The following is a 17,880-nucleotide window of genomic DNA, read 5'->3' on the forward strand; positions in this document are numbered from 1 at the left end:
ATGAGAGGCATGGATAAGAGTGGATGGCAGGCACTCTTTCCCAGGGTGGAGGAGTCAGTCTTCAGGGGGCATAGGTTTAAGGTCCATGGGGCAAAGTTTAGAGGAGGTGTGCGAGGCAGGTTTTCTATGCAGAGGGTGGTGAGTGCCTGGAACGCATTGCCAAGGGAGGTTGTGGAAGCAGAATATTAACGGCTTCAAAAGACATCTTGACAAACACATGGATAGGACGGGTATAGAGGGATACGGCACAAGGAAGTGCTGAGAGTTTTGGCAAAGGTTGGTATCATGACCAAAACAGGCTTGGAGGGCCGAAGAGCCTGTTCCTTTGCTGTATTGTTCTTTGTTCTGAAAGAAGCTCCTTAGCCTGTCCCCGTTACATACATAAAAAACAAAATCCAACATCCCTGCAATGCTCAAATTCCCAACAGGGACTATGTATTTCCATTGCTATTGCCTAACCACTACCCACATTGGCTCCCGCATCCCTGCCCATCCAACATATGCAAACCCTGAATAACAACAAGCATATACAGTATCCAAGAAATCCTAAACAAACCCTTCTCATCAACAACCATTAAAAGTCCCCACAGGATACCTTTTTTTAAAAATTAAATTTAAAGTACACAATTCATTTTTTATTTCCAGGGCCAACTTAAGTGTGCCCAATCCACCTACCCTGCACATCTTTGGGTTGTGGGCATGAGACCCACGCAGATACGGGGAGAATGTGGAATCTGCACACGGACAGTGACCTGGTGCTGGGATCGAACCCGGGTCCTCGGTGCCATGAGGCAGCAATGCTAACCACTGTGCCCGCATGCTGCCCTCAGTCCAAGGCTGTGGATCGGTGAGTGAGCCAGGTATTTCATTTGGGCTTCGACAGCAGGGTATGGGAGTGACAATTTTAATTAACAAACGGGTTCCTTTTACGGCTACTAAGACCATGGTGAACACCAATGGCAGCTACGTGGTCAGTGGGTCCTTGGCGGGAACGTTGGTGGTATTGGTCAATATTCATGTTCCACGTTGGGACGATACGGCATTTGTGAGGAGGCTGTTGGTTTCCATTCCTGATCTGGACACGTATCAACTGGATTTTGGAGGGGATTTAAACTGTGTACTTGATCTTAGGTTAGACCGATCTAGGTCTAAATCATTGCTGCCATTAGGGGTGTGAAGACGCTGTTAGCTTTTATGGATCAGAGGGGGGAGGGGCCATATCCATGGCTGTTTTTACACCCAAGGGATAAGGAATTTTCATTTTTTTCTCAGGTCCCGTGGGTGAGGAAGAAGGAGTAATCAGCTATAATTATTTCGGAGCATGCCCTACATTTTGTGTACTTGGTTCTGGAGTTGGACCCTGCTCACCACCCTTTGTGGATGTTGGATGCAGCACTGTCAGCGGACAAGGGGGCGCGTATCTACGAGCATTGAGGAATATGTGAGGTTCAACAAGAATGAGTCTGTCTCACCTTCCACGCTGTGGAAAGTCCTTAAAGCGGTTATTAATGGGGAGATAATTTCCTATTAGGCACATCTAGATAGGACTGCAAGGATGGAACGGCAGAGGCTGGTGGAGACTATCCTGGAGGTAGACCACTGGTACTCGTGTGATCCTACCGCAGAGCTGCTGGTGACCAGGAAGAAGCTGCAGATGCAGTTTGAACTGTTGTCTACAAGAAAGGCGGCGAGCTACCTGCGGCGCTCGAGGGGAGAAGGCCAGCCGTCTTTGAGCCCACCAGCTGAGGCAGCAGGCGTCTTCCCTGGGGAGATCATTCAGATTAGGAATTCGAGTGGCAACTTGGTCTCTGCCCCGGTTAAAGGTAACGTAGCTTTTGGGGCATTCTATAAGAGTCTTTACAGGTCAAAGCCGCCGGAGGGGGATTCGGGCATGTCAATATTTAGATATTCCATTTTTGTTCGGGTCAATAAGTTGGTAGCTTCCTTAAAATGGGCGGATAAGGCCTCAAGAATTTGTAGGGCATTTCTTCAGCGGGACAGACAGTTGGGGAGTCTACTTTGCCCAATTTGCTTTTTTATTATTGAGCAGCAAACATTGATAAGGTGTTGGGGCGGTTCTACGGACCAAGTGCCATTTGGGGGCGGATGGAGCCAGGATCGTGCAGGAGCTCTCGTTCAGGTGCGCTGGTAACGGCCTCACTGCCGTTTTCTCCGGCGAGGTATTCTTCAAACATGGTGTTTGTGTCCAGTCTAAGGATATGGAAGCAGTTTAGGAAGCATTTCGTGCTTAGATGCATGTCATCGCTGGCCCCCATCTGTGATAACCACCTATTTGTGCCGTCGAGCTTGAACTTGACATTTAGATCATGGGGGGAGAAGGGTCTTTAAAGATTTATTCATGAAGGGATAGTTTGCAAGTCTGGAGGAGGTGTCGACAAATTTCTGATTCTCTGGAATGCATTTATTCCGATACCTCCAGATTTGTAATTTTGTGCAAAAGGCCATTCCGCCATTTCCCATGGCACCACTGTCGTCCCCACTGAGGCTTTAGCAGATTCTTGGGGGGGGGTATTTGGATGAGGAGGTGCGGAGTGAAGCCCTTCACAGGTCCTCCTCTGCACGGCTCAGCCTGATCCAGCTTAAGGTGATACATAGGGTTCACCTGATTAAGATGATGATGAGTGATATCTTTCTGCGGGTAGAAGATAAGTGTAAGAGGTGTTCTCGGGGGCCGGCTAAACACACCCATATGTTCTAGTTGTGTCCCAAGTTGGGAACGTTTTTGGGTCTCTTTCTTTAACACCATGTTAGCAATTCTTATCAATATGGAGCCTTATCCTTTGGTGCCATTTTTGGGGCATTGGACTTGCCGGGCCTGCAATCGGGGGTAAAGGCAGACGTCTTCGCCTTTGTCCTGGGGTGGAGGTTGTCCAGTGCTTCAGTGTGGTTGGGTGACCTTATGGAATTTATGCATCTGGAGAACGGCAAGTACACTATCGGGGTTTGGATGAAGGGTTCTACCCGAGATGGCAGCCATTCATTTCCCTCTTCAAAGAGTTAGTCACCGTCAGTTGTCGGGGTAAGGATTTGGTTTAGTTTATTAGGGGGAGAGGGTTTTTTCTTTTTGATGGGCTATATTGTGTTGTGTTACATCCGTCTTTTGCGTTGTTAGTTTGTTATAAATTTGTTATAAAAATCTTTAATAAAAATATTTTTTTACAACCAAAACAAAATTGTTTTAGCCCAAGCTTTTACGATGGTTAATTGCACCTCAGACTCCGAAAAGTGTTATTTTCTTTCAAACCAAGATTCTTTTAAAACCACGACTGCAGCAGCTAAACACACACGAACGCTTGCTTTTAACCATTACATCACCAAATACTCATCATCCAACATCTAAAATCCATGCAGTTTTGTCAGTTACAAGGGAGCAGCTTTCACTATCGGGAGTGGGATAAAGCCAGGCAGCATCCTGGCACCATCTCTCTTTGACGTACTCTTTGTTTTGCTGCTGTTATGTGCTGTGAAGGTTTCTACCTGCAGGCTAGAGCTGACAACAAACTCTGCAAGTTGACAAAACTGGATGCAAAAACAAAGTGTATGCTGTTTACTGATGATGTTGTGCTGGCATCCCATACTGAAGTTAATTTGCAACCGCTTGTAGACCAGTTCTCCAAGGCCTGCAAGGAGTTTGCACTGACAATTAGCACCAGGAAGTACAAAGTTATAGGTCAGGACATAGAGAGTCCACTTTCCATCAACTTCACACAGGTGCCACCATCATTATGGATACTTTCACTTGCAAATTGGCAGCTCCCCCTCATTTTCAGCTCCTATCAACCTCGATCTGAGCTCTCCAGATTTGGTAATTGGAATGCATTCCGAAGGGGACAGTTTACTTTCCATACTGGAAAACAGAAGCCCTACAGATACGCAGCTTGCAAATTGGCTTAAATTAGAAATTCATCACCATGGTTTACGAGTCTACATATGCATCAGGCATTCAATTTATAAAAGAAAAGACCTTGTACGCTAAAAGGCTAACTATTCTTTCTTAAACAATGCCTGATTAATTTTTTTTTTTAAATTTAGAGTATCCAATTAAATTTTTCCAATTAAGGGGCAATTTAGCCTGGCCAATCCACCTAGCCTGCACATGTTTGGGTTGTGTGGACGAAACCCATGCAAACACAGGGAGAATGTGCAAACTCCACACGGACAGTGACTCAGAGCCGGGATCGAACCTGGGACCTCGGCGCCGCGAGGCAACAGGGCTAACCCACTGCGCCACCGTGCTGCCCTTACAATGCCTCATTAATAATTACTATATATTTTCTGTAGCAATGTAAGCAACATTAGAAATTTACAAAAGCATGTTATAGTTGAGAGCAATATATTCACTCCAAAAGTTCCAGTGAAGATACAGAACTCGATGAGTTACCTTTTACTTTGCGAGTTGCCTTTGCAAGTTACTTAAAAATATAGAGATGAATATAAATGCATGTAGAATGAACGATAAATGTTAAACCACTGGAAAATACAAACTTAGAAGTGAAACATTTTGTAAGCTAAATTCAATTTTGCAAAATAAAATTGAAAATAGGGACATCCTTTCAATAATGCAATACAATTCTGGCTTGATTTCCTTTTAACAAAGCTGTTACTAATCAGTGGTTTATGCAAATCCTCTCTCTGATTTCTTTTCCCTTGTGTTTTTTGCCATTCCCCACAGCTTTTTATTAAATCTGGAAGGGCATGAGTCATTTTTTCCATGGTCAATACTCATGGAATCCTTACAATGCAGAAGGAGGCCATTCAGCCTATCGAGTCTGCACCGACCCTCTGAAAGAGCACTCTACCTAGGCCCACACCACAGCCCTATCCTTATAAACCCCACCAAGCCTACTATAGTTTTCCATTGCAGGAAAAGAATACTCACAACAGAGGAAAATGGTAATATTAGTTTGCTTTTTATCCTTTATCAATTCTTGACATCATTGAGGCAGAATTGCAGAGAACGAACAAAATGAATTACAGCTGGGGCCAACAAAGTCAATGTTGGGCATTCTTGGCATTTGACTCTGAAAACTGTTTCTGAAGCTAGCAATATATCTACTTGCCTTGATCAATTTGCTCTGCAAAAAACATGCATTTTTTTGTCTCACATGACTAACTTGACATAAAAACCTCCATGTTATCTTTTCGTTTTGCGATGAGTGATAGAGTGAATTGACAGAAGTTTATTTCACATTTATGACATTTTATGTCTAATTCCATTGATTATCCTATGTTTAGTTGCCTGTAAATCAAGAAGTGCCAATATAGCCTATATCTGATGACTAATTAACTAACTCTCCCATTAGCTAGTTAAACCTATTTCCTGTACATTACTTACAGATATAGTCGTTGGATGCTTAATAATCCTTGATGTTAAAAAAGCAAGGTACCGCCAACACGAGAATGCCCTACACATCCTTAGATTGTTTCTACCCAAAGCATTCCAGCAATTCTCAGCACTATTTTCCAAAATATGGTTGTAAATACGCTGGTATAAAGTGGGACATTATTTTAGAAACAAACGTGACAGTTTGCAGATTACATGCCTCTTTTTAATAAATCTACTTGTTAAATTTTGTATCGAGACCTTTGTGCAATCAAATCCAGACAAGACCAAGCTTTCTCTGGGGAGTTTAGGTATGAAATCACATGGGCTTACCCGGTAAAATGCTGTTGTCAGTGGCAGCAATGTAGCAGCAACACAATATTCTTCAGAAGTCGAACAATCCTGTAAGAAATAAACAGGAAATCATAAATCTTGATACCTTACATTCCATTTGTTTGTAGCCGATTGTCTCAACTCGATTACCAACCACCTGTTTGATAAAGAGGCAATGCGTGGAGGAATACAATTAACTGGTTCCAACAATAATTTACTGCAGACAATCTTTAGGGACCTATCACTTAGTTTTAAGTGTACTATAGGGATACAAGCTAAGTTTTGAATGAGTAACATGAAACAGAACTGCAGCTATATGTGAAGAAAAATCCTCCTAAAGATTCCCAAGATGAATGTACATACTACTGCAACTCCTTCAAAAGATATGTAATCTTAATCAAGATTATTTTCAACATTAATAACTGAGGCAGTAATGAAGACCAACAGTTTATCTAAAATGGCTTGACACATCTGAGTTATTTTAACCAAAATGCCAAACATGTTTCTGAAAGCTGTCATGAGGCCCCGAGCAATAAAGTTCACAAAAATCAGGCTGTAATCGTCTAGTAAGGAAATGTTTGGAATGCCAAGATGCACTCCGACTTTTAGACCACAGCAGGGCTCCATTCTTGTAGGCTGTGTCCAAATTTTAAACTACAACAGCTGCACTTTAAAGTCACAGACACTTTTTAAGTCATTGGAAGTTTTTATTTAATTAAAACTACTATTGACTCGCAGGACATGCAATTTTCAGAACATTCCAAATACTGAGACCTGCTGTTGATAAACTTTTTGGGGGGCCAATTAATTGCTTTTAAATAAATATATTTTTAAAAGTACTATTTCCATTTTACAGACAGAATGATTTTTTGAAATATATACCAATGTACATATAATTATATATTTATATAAATATACATATATTACACATACATCTGATGTTAGGACTAGTTACTGTTTTTTGACGGGTTGCTTAATGGAAAGGCAAACTTTATGCAACTCGAGGCACAAAGATTGTGGAGCTTAACTGGTTCATAGATGTCCATTAAGCAGCAGCATTCAGGCTCTGACGACTAACCGTGATAGACAACAGTTACCTAGAGGTAGCATGGGGTGGAGCTATTGTGACAGCTCCAATGTTGGAGATGTTAAGGAGATTTTCTTAAGGTTAAAAATCTATCCACTGGATGGATAATCAGACCTCATAGGGTGTCACTCAACAATGTAAGAAATTATACTGATAAATATATAAAATATCATTTGAGGTATCCAACCCCAAGTTGGTTAATTATCAGATAATGGCAAGTTACATACCACATTACCCACGTGGTACTATTCCCAACTTTGTGCAATAATGAATATTCCAGAAAAAGGCATACGTCTTTGCCGATCACACATGTTCACAGACTTAAAGTGTGTGAATATCCAACTACCTGTGTGCCATGTTAAGGATAGAAAAGCAGAAGAAAGAGGAAGAGGAAGGTGAAGCAGAAAGGAAGGCCCATTAGATCAAATTCTGGATTAGGTCTACACAGAAAGGACAATCTTCATCTGCACTAAAACAGCATAAATATCCTTAAAGAGAGTGTAAACAAAGTTGTGGAGAACAATTTAGAGAACATTAAGAAATAACTTGCATTCATCTCGCATCTTTCATGATGTCCTAAAAGTGCTTTACAGCCAAGGAAGTCACTGTTGTAAAGTGAGTGCTGGAGGTAATTTTCAAGCAGTATGGTCTCACAAACATCAATGAGTAAACAAAATTTACTTTAGTGATTCTGGTGGAATGATAAATACTGTTTGGAACACGAAGGAGAAAACACGTATTACCTCTGATAGCAGAAATGACAAGCGTGGGGCTTGGTTTAACATCATAACCACATGGCAGCACTATTGAGAATGCAGCATTCTCCATGTACTGCACTGGAGCATCAGAGAGGATATTGCAGCAAGTGGACACAATGGGCACGATCCAATTGTCACGCTGCACCTGAAAGTCAGCTCGCCACAGGGTAGCATGGCCAATAAAAGCCAAGAGACCCCACTCCCGGGATCTAACCGGCTTACAACGCCTCGCAAAATGTGACTCAACCTTGCGAGACGTTGCAACATGAATCCTGTCCGTTGTGGGTGGGATCACTTTTTGGAAACTCTGCATATTAAAGTGAGGCAGCTCGTCTCACTTTGATGCTCAGATTCCAGAGGTACCTATCCCCTTTGCCTCTGAGACTTTGGGCAAGCTTCATTTGGTACTGGTCTCCACAAACGGGTACCAGGGGGATCGGAGGCCCCCAGCAGCATGCCCTTTGGGAAGGGTGATTCCCTGGCACTGCTGGTGCTACCTGGGCACCCTGGCAGTGCTACCTATGTGCCAGCCTAGCACTTCCAAGGTGCCCTGCTGGCACTGCCAGTGTGTCAGGTTGGCACTGCCAAGGTGCCAAGCTGACACTTTTTTACATGCGTGCAATTGGTCTGGGGGTGCCTTGCGTGGGTGGTGGGGGTGCACCCCCTCTCATAGTGCATTCGGCCTGGAGGGGGTGGTGGGTCGAGGTCGTTTCGGGGGTTTCGGAGATCGGGCGCCATTTAAAAATGGCATCCCGATCTCTCGCTGCATTGGGAAGTTCCGGTGAACGGAAATCCTCAGTGTACAAAACAGGGCTATTTGCAGCCTCGGCCGTGTGTTCCCCGCTGGGGCCCCTTATACAACGTGAATCGCACTGCGAACGCTGGAAAACACTTGGCTAAATGCGCTCACTACCTGACTCTGTTCCCAATTAATTGAATCGTGCCCATTCTTTCAATCCTCCTTAAAAATGCAAATTGTCCTGTGGGAACGAGAAGAAATAAAACCTTGTTCAAGAAGGATAAGCAAGTTAACTATAGATCATGCCAGATGTGGGAAAATTTGTGGAAACCATACTGCAAGACAAAATTAACATTTAGAATGCAGAAGTTAATCAATTAGCATGAATTTGTTAAAGCTAAGGTATGTTTGACTTTTGTTTGAAGAGGTATCAATTTGATTGATGAGGAATATGGTGTACATTAGTTCAGGGGAGGCGGATTGTGGCATTGTGGTTGTGTTTATTTATTGTAAAAATGTTGAAAACGTGAATAAAAATATTTTTTAAAAGATATAGGCCGGGTCAGCGTAAACACCCCGGAGTGGTGTACACCAGCATCAACAGGCCTCCTGGCCCAGCAAGTCATTCGTTTTTAGGGGGATAGCACGGTGCCGAAGTGCTGCGCGCTGCTTCGGCACCAAAGGCGGCCCTGCACGGCCGGCACGGGTCCGCGCATGCGCGCCACGGCCATCTCTATGCCGGCGCATGCGTGTGGTTGTCGTCTCCGCACTGGCGTGGAGCAACATGTCAGGGACCTAACAGCGGGCCCGTGCAGAAGGAGGTAGGGTACCTCCAGATCACGGCTGCCTGCCAATCAGAAGCCATCGATCATGGGCCTGGACCCCGTGGAGGCCCCCTCCCCCCCCAACCAGGATGTCCACAGCGGCCGCGGGTCCGAGCTCCCGCCGGGTGGTACCAGGTTTGAACTCGGCGGGAGTTCGGCCCGTCGCACGCGGGAGCCTATTTCAGCGGCCCCTGACCGGCACCACGGTGTCCGCGCGGGCACAATAGGTGCCAACCGGAGAATCGGTGGCCTGGCATCGGAGCGGCGTGGCGGGAATTTCCTGCGCCCCTGGCGATTCTCTGACCTGTCACGGGCTCGGAGAATCCTGGCCATGGTGTACATGGATGTGTAAGTTTTTTGGCCGAATGGATAGATAGTCCTCCTGGTCTATTAACAGGATACTTACTGGTGCCCTACGGTGGTAATCTGATCAATTTTAGTTATTTAAACTTCAGTGGCAAATCTGTGCATGTTTGGTGATCCTTAACTCTTCATTAATTTGAACACATTCTTTGGGCTTAGTTCAGAAAGGTTTCCTGTAACCTGGCAGAATTAAGGTGGGAGAGGCAACATGTGTAGCATACTCGGCAAACAGAAATTCTGCAAGACTTTTCAGCACCTTGATCTGGATATTCTTGAACATGATGGTAGTTTATTGCGTGACCAGACACCTGACAGCAACCACCCCCCAAAATAAATTAACAAGGTATAGGAGAGAGCCAAAATGCACTTTTATGTAGCATTTTCTTTTAGAACCTTATCTGAACCTTAATTGGACCTGTATGCATACACCAGACCCTTCTATTACAATACATAATTCATATTAAACCTGAATGTTAGAGTACAAGATAGGCATCGTAAATTGTTTTATCTTTCTGATCTTGTATGGTAAAGTTTATTTTTGTTTGTTCAAAACCCATGGAATCTTGTGGATTTATTCTCTTAGTAGGTGTCTTAGTAGCTTTCCATCTCAAATATATGGGCCTTTGCTTCCTCCCTTCTTTCCAGCTTTTATATCCAAATTGCTACCCCACTACTAATTTCCGTAGCTCTTAGTCCTCTCCCTATAGGCTCCGGTTTGAAATTGAAAGTCCACGCACACCAATTTAAATACCATTCACCATATCTTACACATCCCCAAGGACTAATTTGTCAAGCACAATCTTCCTTTCTGCATTTTGTTTTGCTGTTTCTAATTATTTTCTCTTTGTGTGGATATCTAGCAATTTAATCTTTAATCTTTCCAGTTTGGTAACTCATCTGCAGCCATCTATTACAACATGCCTCATTTAACTTTTCTTTGGCATTTCATTTCATAATCAAAGTCACATTTGATTTAAAATTTTCTGTTTGTGGTTTACTAATTAAAAGTCATCAGTGGATAAACATGCATTCTGAATTGAACATTACAGGGTTGCAACTGATATTGGTGAAATTTGCACTGTTAGTCTCTTCTATTCTGGTTATTTTTTAAGTTAGTTTTTCTGTGTCTGGTTCTCCACTTACCTTTAGCTCTTTCAATTCAATTTCAAGATTGCTGGCCACCACTTCTTAAATTTCTATTTTCCTCATTTTCAATTGAAATTCTATCTCCAACCGCCTAGCTACACTTTTCAATTTGACAGTGGACAATTTGTTTAAACTCTGTTATGTCACTCTGTTCTAAAAGCCTCAAAAGTAGACATTTTGGTTAACATGGGATCACTCTAGTACACAAGAAAACTCTACTGGCATTTTAAATTAATTCTATGGATTAATTTAGTTCCCACTTCCAATTATTCTCCTTTGACTATGGGTTCAAATACCAGATGTGCTCCCAAACATCTCCTATGACCAGGTGAGGTGCGGTGAACTGACTCCTCTCTTTGTTCACACTCCTGTGTTTGTTTTAACAGACTTTGAATTTAAAAAGGTGATATTGTCAATTCAATATATATACTTAACTTTTTCTAGCTCAGTGTAAGAAATAAGCCAACCAGGTTCCATAAGCTAACAAGTAAAAACTTTGTTTTAAAACTCACTTGGGTACAAATGTAGAAATTACTAACAAACACTTTAAAATAGGTTCAACTATCTACTACTGAAAAAACACAAACAATGCATGCCCCCAGCCAGGCAGGCAACAAAAAGAAAAGAAAATTCTGCAGAGTATCTGATCTTAAAAACGTGGCGAAGTAAAAAAGCAAACTTTCAGTAAACAGAAGTAGTTTTAAATAATCTATATTTGTATTTTGGATATAAGAAATAAGGTACAAATTAGGGCGGCATGGTGGTGCAGTGGTTAGCAGTGCAGCCTATGGCACTGAGGACCCAGGTTCGATCTTGGCCCCTGGTCACTGTGAGAAGTTTACACATTATCCCCATTGCTGAGTGGGTTTCACCCCCACAACCTAAAGATGTGACGGGTGGATTGGCCACACTAAATTGCTCCTTAATTGGAAAAAAATAATTGGGTACTCTAAATATATTTTAAAAAAGAAATAAGGTACAAGTTTAAATTTAATTTGTGTTTCTCTAGTCGAGTGCTGAGAAATGCCAAAATTTCAGTTGGCTCAGGCATAACAAAGCGCCTCGCATGTCTGTAGGTTTTGGCGTCATTTTAAATTGTACTTGAATTGTAATTAAAGGGTTTACAATGTGAAAATGAACACGGTTAAAGACTAGGCTGTTGCTTAGCAACCAGGGCCCACATTGAAAAGCATAAGCGCTTGCGGTTCAGTTGGAACCAGATGCCTTAGAAGAACACAGCTCTCACAGAAACTGCCAGCAGAGATGCAGGACAATGGAATAACGGGCAGAAAGCAAGTACCAGAAGCTAAAGAATGAATAGTTATAGAAACCATGGTAATAAACAGAAGACCCGGGAATACTGAAGTAAATCTTTACAAAATACTCGAAGTTAAAAAAAAAAGCAGAGAAAGCCTCCCATTAAAAGACAGACCCAATGAAGTCGGCTAGTGAGAAGCCAGACATCTGAAGTAATTGAGATTGTGTGGAAGCTTGAATGTACATGGTAATCCAAGGCAAAGGAATGCTGAAAGGAGAGATTGAATTGCTGGAAGTGGATCCTTGGAAGGCATCCGAGAGAAAGCGTTGTGTAAGGTGTGTTTTCGCAAGTGGAGTTTGGAACCACTCATCTGGAAGCCAAAGTTCCAGTGAAACCAGCTGGCTCACAGTGTTAAAAACATCTGGGGGGATTTGATTAGAAATCCACAGAAATTTGTTTTGGATGGCATGTGCCATTTTGTTTCAGAGTGCGATGTGGCTGACCACAGAAAGGCCTTTTAGTCTACATGGACTGTGTACTTACAGAGAACATTAAAGTACAAGATATATTTTGTAACTTGCGTTGACCTTAAACATCTGCTGTACATTTGTGAAGATATAGGTGGGTGAAGGAGTATTGTGTTTTAGTCAATCTTTTCATGTTTAATAGATGTTTTAATATTTTGTTAAAATTGTCAGTCCTGTGACTCTGTTCACCCACATCTCTGAACAAAAAACAAAAGTTATGGTCTATCAAGCCATGGTCCCATTCTGAGACCTTACTGTCCAGTAGTATCAGCTGGGTCATAACAAGTCAGAAAAAAAATTATTCACAGATTGTTTACAGCTGAAGGATCACTTTTCACAATAGCTGCTGGTAGTTGAGTTTCTCACTGGACCATCATGGCTTGTTGATTATCTTTTCTCTTGAAGACAGTGGTATTATTTTGCAATCCTCCTTTAAGAACCCTTCTGGTGGGTTTTTAAATCACAAATAGCTCAGCTTTGATGAAAGAGTAGTCTCTTCTATCCCATGATAGTCTATCAAACTGTTCAAATCCAGTTATCTTTTTATACCGAAGAGTTGGTTCACATAACATGTGTGCTTCTAATCCGGACTTACTTCAGCTACTATCTCAAGAGACTGCCACAGATTGTAATTCATAATGCAGCTCATGTCCTTCACAAATACAACATAGTAGCTGTTATAGGCCAGTTTCCTTTGGTTCGCAAAAGGTGTTTTTTTCCAAACTACATACATACATGTCATCAGCTAGATATATACATATCTAGCTGATGACATTATCAATTTAATTTCTGGATAACACATCTTTATAACCTGAGCGTAAATCAATTCATACAATCAGTTACTTTAAACTCCTATTTCTGATAATTGAGAGGAGGTTTTAACTTCAGAAATTAGTTAGGAACAAACCATAAACAATTTGTTTCAATTGAACCATTTATTGATAGACCCACTGTCAAATTGGCCCATTATAAACACAAAATGACTTGCAATGATGTCTGCGAACACTCAAAAGTGAATACTCAAGAATAAGCATTTGCATCCAAGCAATGGTAACTATGAAGACACAAGCAAGCATATGGTAAAAAGCTCTTTATCATCCACACACAACTTCAGACAGTTATGAACACAGAAGTGTTTATTTGAAAATAGTCGATTAACAATGATGCGAGACAGCATGGCAATTTTCTGCTTCCATCAAGTGTCAATTTTCACCTACTCTTTTTCTCAGGTTTTTAACCTTAGCCATTTTCAATCATTTATGTAACGGTTTACATTTTGAAGCACTTTACCTCCTCTCTCTCTCGGTTCACAGAAATCTCTAGGTTTTGCCTGGTAACCCAAATTTCTTCTTCCTATCTCCAGAGGTGGAAGGAGCCACAACTCCAGATTCCCGCAGTTCAATTGCTCAGGAGTTTAAAATTATACAACTGCTGTATTTCGCACAAATTGACAAAATATAATGGGTCACTTTCTAAAAAATCTCATCAGTATCCAAAGTCTTAGCCCCATATTCTGCCCATTAAAATAGTAACTTCATAATAGTGCATGGCATGTAACAGTACATGTGGCTTAGTCACATGAGTGCATATTATCAAATTGGAGCATCAGACTTGATTCATTAACAGTTAGCTAACCTGCTTCCATTTCAACAAGTTTTGTATATTGCAGACCATGAGGTACCATAACGTTGACAAATGAACCCTCTAATTATAAGAAAGCAACTCAATTGTCAACAGAGTTTAGAATCTGAATTTTACAGTTTTTTGACAGGTCCCTGGATAAGGTCCAACATTTGTTATGATTCCGGACGAGATATCCTCAAACTGTTATGCTGACGGGTGAGGAGGGATTAACTGGCTCCCCTTCTTTATTCAAATCCCTTGGTTTGTCGCAACAAGTTTAATTTAAAAAGGATTCCTTCCCTCATGGGTATCTATTCCCAGTCCAAATGTATTTATTTTAAAAGGAGCCAATCTAACCAGACATTCTTGAGTTAAAGAGTGAGTTTATTGATAACTAAAGCGCAAGCAGAAAATAATAAAACAAACACACATACAGATTAGAAATGTGAAGCAGTCCAAAAATAAAAGTTTTAAAATGTATACAAATCAGTATTTGGCTTTTTCGTGAGGAGTAGATGGTGAACTTTGCGGCCATTAAGTTGGGTAATTCCGATGGTGCTGACGTTCGCAATTGATTTGGAGAATTTAGGTTCTGATGATTAGCTGAAAAGAGTTGTCCTGTTTCCTTGTTGTTTGTGGCTTTGCAGACTTGCGAATTCCTTCCAGCAATCAGAGAGAGATACTTTTTTGACTGGAAGCGCGGGGATGCCTAGTGAATATTCTTCTGCTATGACCTGAACAGCACTAATACTGTGGAACTAGTACACCAGGCTAGCACACAAAGACTAGAGTTTCAGTTGGCGTTTAAAACCCTTTGCTTCTGTTTTCCTGGAAGGGGAAAAACATTTTGTCTTTTGTCCAGATCTACTTTCTTTCAACTCACATCAAGTCCAAAGCCTGGGATAGAACTCACAGGAGATGGTTTCTGCTGAGATGGTAAGTTCAGCGTTCTTCCTTTGAAATGTCTCTACATAAAAAAAGAGTGCATCATTCTGTTCCCTCTGCACTACATGGTCAAGTGCAATCTATATTGGAATTTATCAGCATGTGGCTACTTTACAGTCTCAGCTAAGTCTTGCTTGTGTGTCCTTTTTTAAAAAACACATTTCTTACTTAAAAGTTAATATGCGTACGCACACACACACGATAACTGGTTGTGGTCAGTATAGACTGAGGTCTCTGTGTCCATTTTGGACATAGACCTCAAAGTGTTTGAGAGCCAGGAAGAAACCAAAGGTTTCCTTCTCTACTGTGGAGTACCGTTTCTGGCGCTTGTTTAGCTTTTTGAGAAGACTCTCTATAAGAAGGTCTCTCTATCCTAGATTTGTTTTCCTGAGGAGGACAGCTCCTACCGAGGTGTCACGCACATCGCTGGCTATTTAAAAAAAAATAAATTTAGATTAGCCAATTATTTTTTCTAATTAAGGGGCAATTTAGCGTGGCCAATCCACCTACTCTGCACATTTTTTGGGTTGTGGGGGCGAAACCCACGCAGACACGGGGAGAATGTGCAAACTCCACACGGACAGTGACCCAGAGCCGGGATCGAACCTGGGACCTCAGCGCCGTGAGGCGGTTGTGCTAACCACTAGGCCACCGTGCTGCCCGCTATCGCTGGCTATTTTAAATGTTTGGTTAAAGTTCAGCGCTGCAAGCACAGGCTTTTTGAAAGCCCACTGGCATTTCGCAGTCCATACTACCTTTGCCCAAGAAAGCCATGATTTCCCGTTTTGTTGTGGGAATGGGGAACTGTGCTGCTGCTTATACCTTGACAGCCCTGAGTAATACTTGTCCTTAATCCACTACATACCCTAGATAGGTCACTTGATCCTTAATAAACCTGCTCTTGTGAGATTGACCACCAGATCAACTGACTATACTTCCTGGAAGAGTGCTTCCTGTTGCTCCAAGTGAGTTTCTCAGGTGCTGCAGTATACTAGGAAGTCATCTAGGGACACTACACAATTGGATAAACCTGCCGCTACCTGCTTCATCAGCCTTTGAAAGGTGGCTGGGGCATTTTAGAGGTCAAACAGTATGACTCAACACTGGTATAACACATCCAGAGTTATGAAGGTGAAGAGTTCCTTTGCACAGGTAGTCAAGGGAACCTGCCCATATCCCTATCTTTATAAAGTAAACTGCTTTACCTACACAATCTATGCAGTCTTCTAGCTGATATCGGCTGAGAGTCAGCCCTGGTCACTGTATTAACTTTTTCGGTAGTCAATGCAGAACTTTGTGGAGCCGCTCAGCTTGGAAACGAACACAACTAGGGTGCTCCAATTACTGCTGGTAGGCTCTGTTAGTAGTTGACATCCTCCTGAACCAGGGACAGATTTTCTGGGTCACAATAGGGATGTTGCCTTATGTAGAGCTAGGATGGTGCATCCTGGTTTGTTTCTACATAAACTTTTAAATGCAGTGAGCATCCTTGTCAAGTCTGTTCGCTATTCAGATCCTAGCAGGTTCAATAAGGCGGCTAACTTTGCTTATGACTCTGTATTGGTTAGCCGATTGGTAGGAGGTTAAATGTGGACCTCACCCATGCCTCTCTCCAATTAATTTCCACTTCTGACCTCACCCTTTAGGTCAGTGGTATTGGGACAGTTACCTGCTTGTCTTCTTCTCAGATATTGCCTGATGATATTGACATTACTCAGCCTTTGTTCTCCCCCCACCCCCGGATCTGGGGTCTCCATTACATAGTTTACTTCCCTGAGCTTCTTTGCTACTCTGTATGGGCCACTGAATCAGGCTTTTAAGGAGCCACCTGGCATTGGTAGGGGGATTAACACAGTCACCTGGCTGAAAGATTCGGGCCCCGCCATGTCTGTCTTCCTGTCTTTTCACATCTGCCTGGGAGATTTTCAAGTGTTCTTGGGCCACATGTCAATCTCTCATGAGGTTACGTTGTCTATATGTAGACTTCCACCTCTTGTTCTAAAAGCCTCTCCTTGCTTAGTTTCAAAGGCTCTTGTATTTGGTGCCCATAAACTAATTCAATTTAAGTAAAACTGGTGAACAAATTGGGTGAGTTCCTGGTGGGGGAATAGAAGAAAACCTAGTCCTTAATCCCAGTCATGGAGGTGCTCGTCACAGTATGCCCTGATCATTGATTTTAGGGGGTCTGGTGGTACCAATCTAGTGACCCCTTTTACTTTCGCTGATACGCTGAAGACTTCACCCGGGTCACTCCCAGGTTACCAGGTTACCCATGACAGGTTGCTGATTGCCCAATAGAACCTACTAACACCTGAAGGGATCCCTAAAAGCCGGTATGGGAATCATAGCTGCAGGTCTTACTGCAGGCTGCGTTTTTCCCACAACCTGGCCGGTTCTTTAAAACCTTACTGCATCAATGTGGAGGCATGACCTGTAAAAGTGCTGGTTAATGCGGGCTAGGCAGCACGATCAACATGCCCATCCATTGGAATTAGGTAGCAGCAATATTACCTACGGTACCCGAGGGGCACCACTACATGGTGGATCACTATCCAATCCTCATTTTCAGATCTGTGAGGGAGTCTTCATTTCCTTATCAGCAGCTCATTTTTAATATAGTAGCATTCGGTGATTGTTTCTGACTCAGCTGTAGTCTGTGCAGTCTGAGCTAGTGGCCGTAACTTCCTGCATGATTCGCGACTTAAGTCGCTGGTGTGCCGCGACGACCCAGAAATGCAGGAGCTCCGACATGCGCGTTGGAAGCGCATGGCGTTTAAACTCACGGCTGTTTTTTTGACTGCTTAAAGCCTTGCATTGCGCAGGAGCCGCTTAATGAAAAATACAGCTACAGTGCTAACTTGGGCCACTTACCCAGATTTTTGGTGAGTTTTTGCACCTTTTTATTTACACAGAAATTTATCAGTCCAGCAGAG

At 42.4% G+C, this 17,880-nt stretch overlaps 1 protein-coding gene across 3 annotated transcripts in view; it reads right to left on the reverse strand.

Moving 5' to 3' along the window:
* The window catches only part of sbf2 (SET binding factor 2), a 725,521-nt gene that overhangs the window by 210,917 nt on the left and 496,724 nt on the right, over nt 1–17,880 (reverse strand). For all 3 annotated transcript variants that reach the window (XM_038808179.1, XM_038808177.1, XM_038808178.1), the window contains exon 17: nt 5,678–5,746. In XM_038808179.1, the coding sequence (XP_038664107.1) occupies nt 5,678–5,746 (69 nt within the window). The remainder of the gene's footprint in view (nt 1–5,677; nt 5,747–17,880) is intronic.

The sequence above is a fragment of the Scyliorhinus canicula genome, chromosome 9 (genome assembly GCF_902713615.1).
Source record: "Scyliorhinus canicula chromosome 9, sScyCan1.1, whole genome shotgun sequence".
In the NCBI taxonomy this organism is placed as follows: Eukaryota; Metazoa; Chordata; class Chondrichthyes; order Carcharhiniformes; family Scyliorhinidae; genus Scyliorhinus; species Scyliorhinus canicula.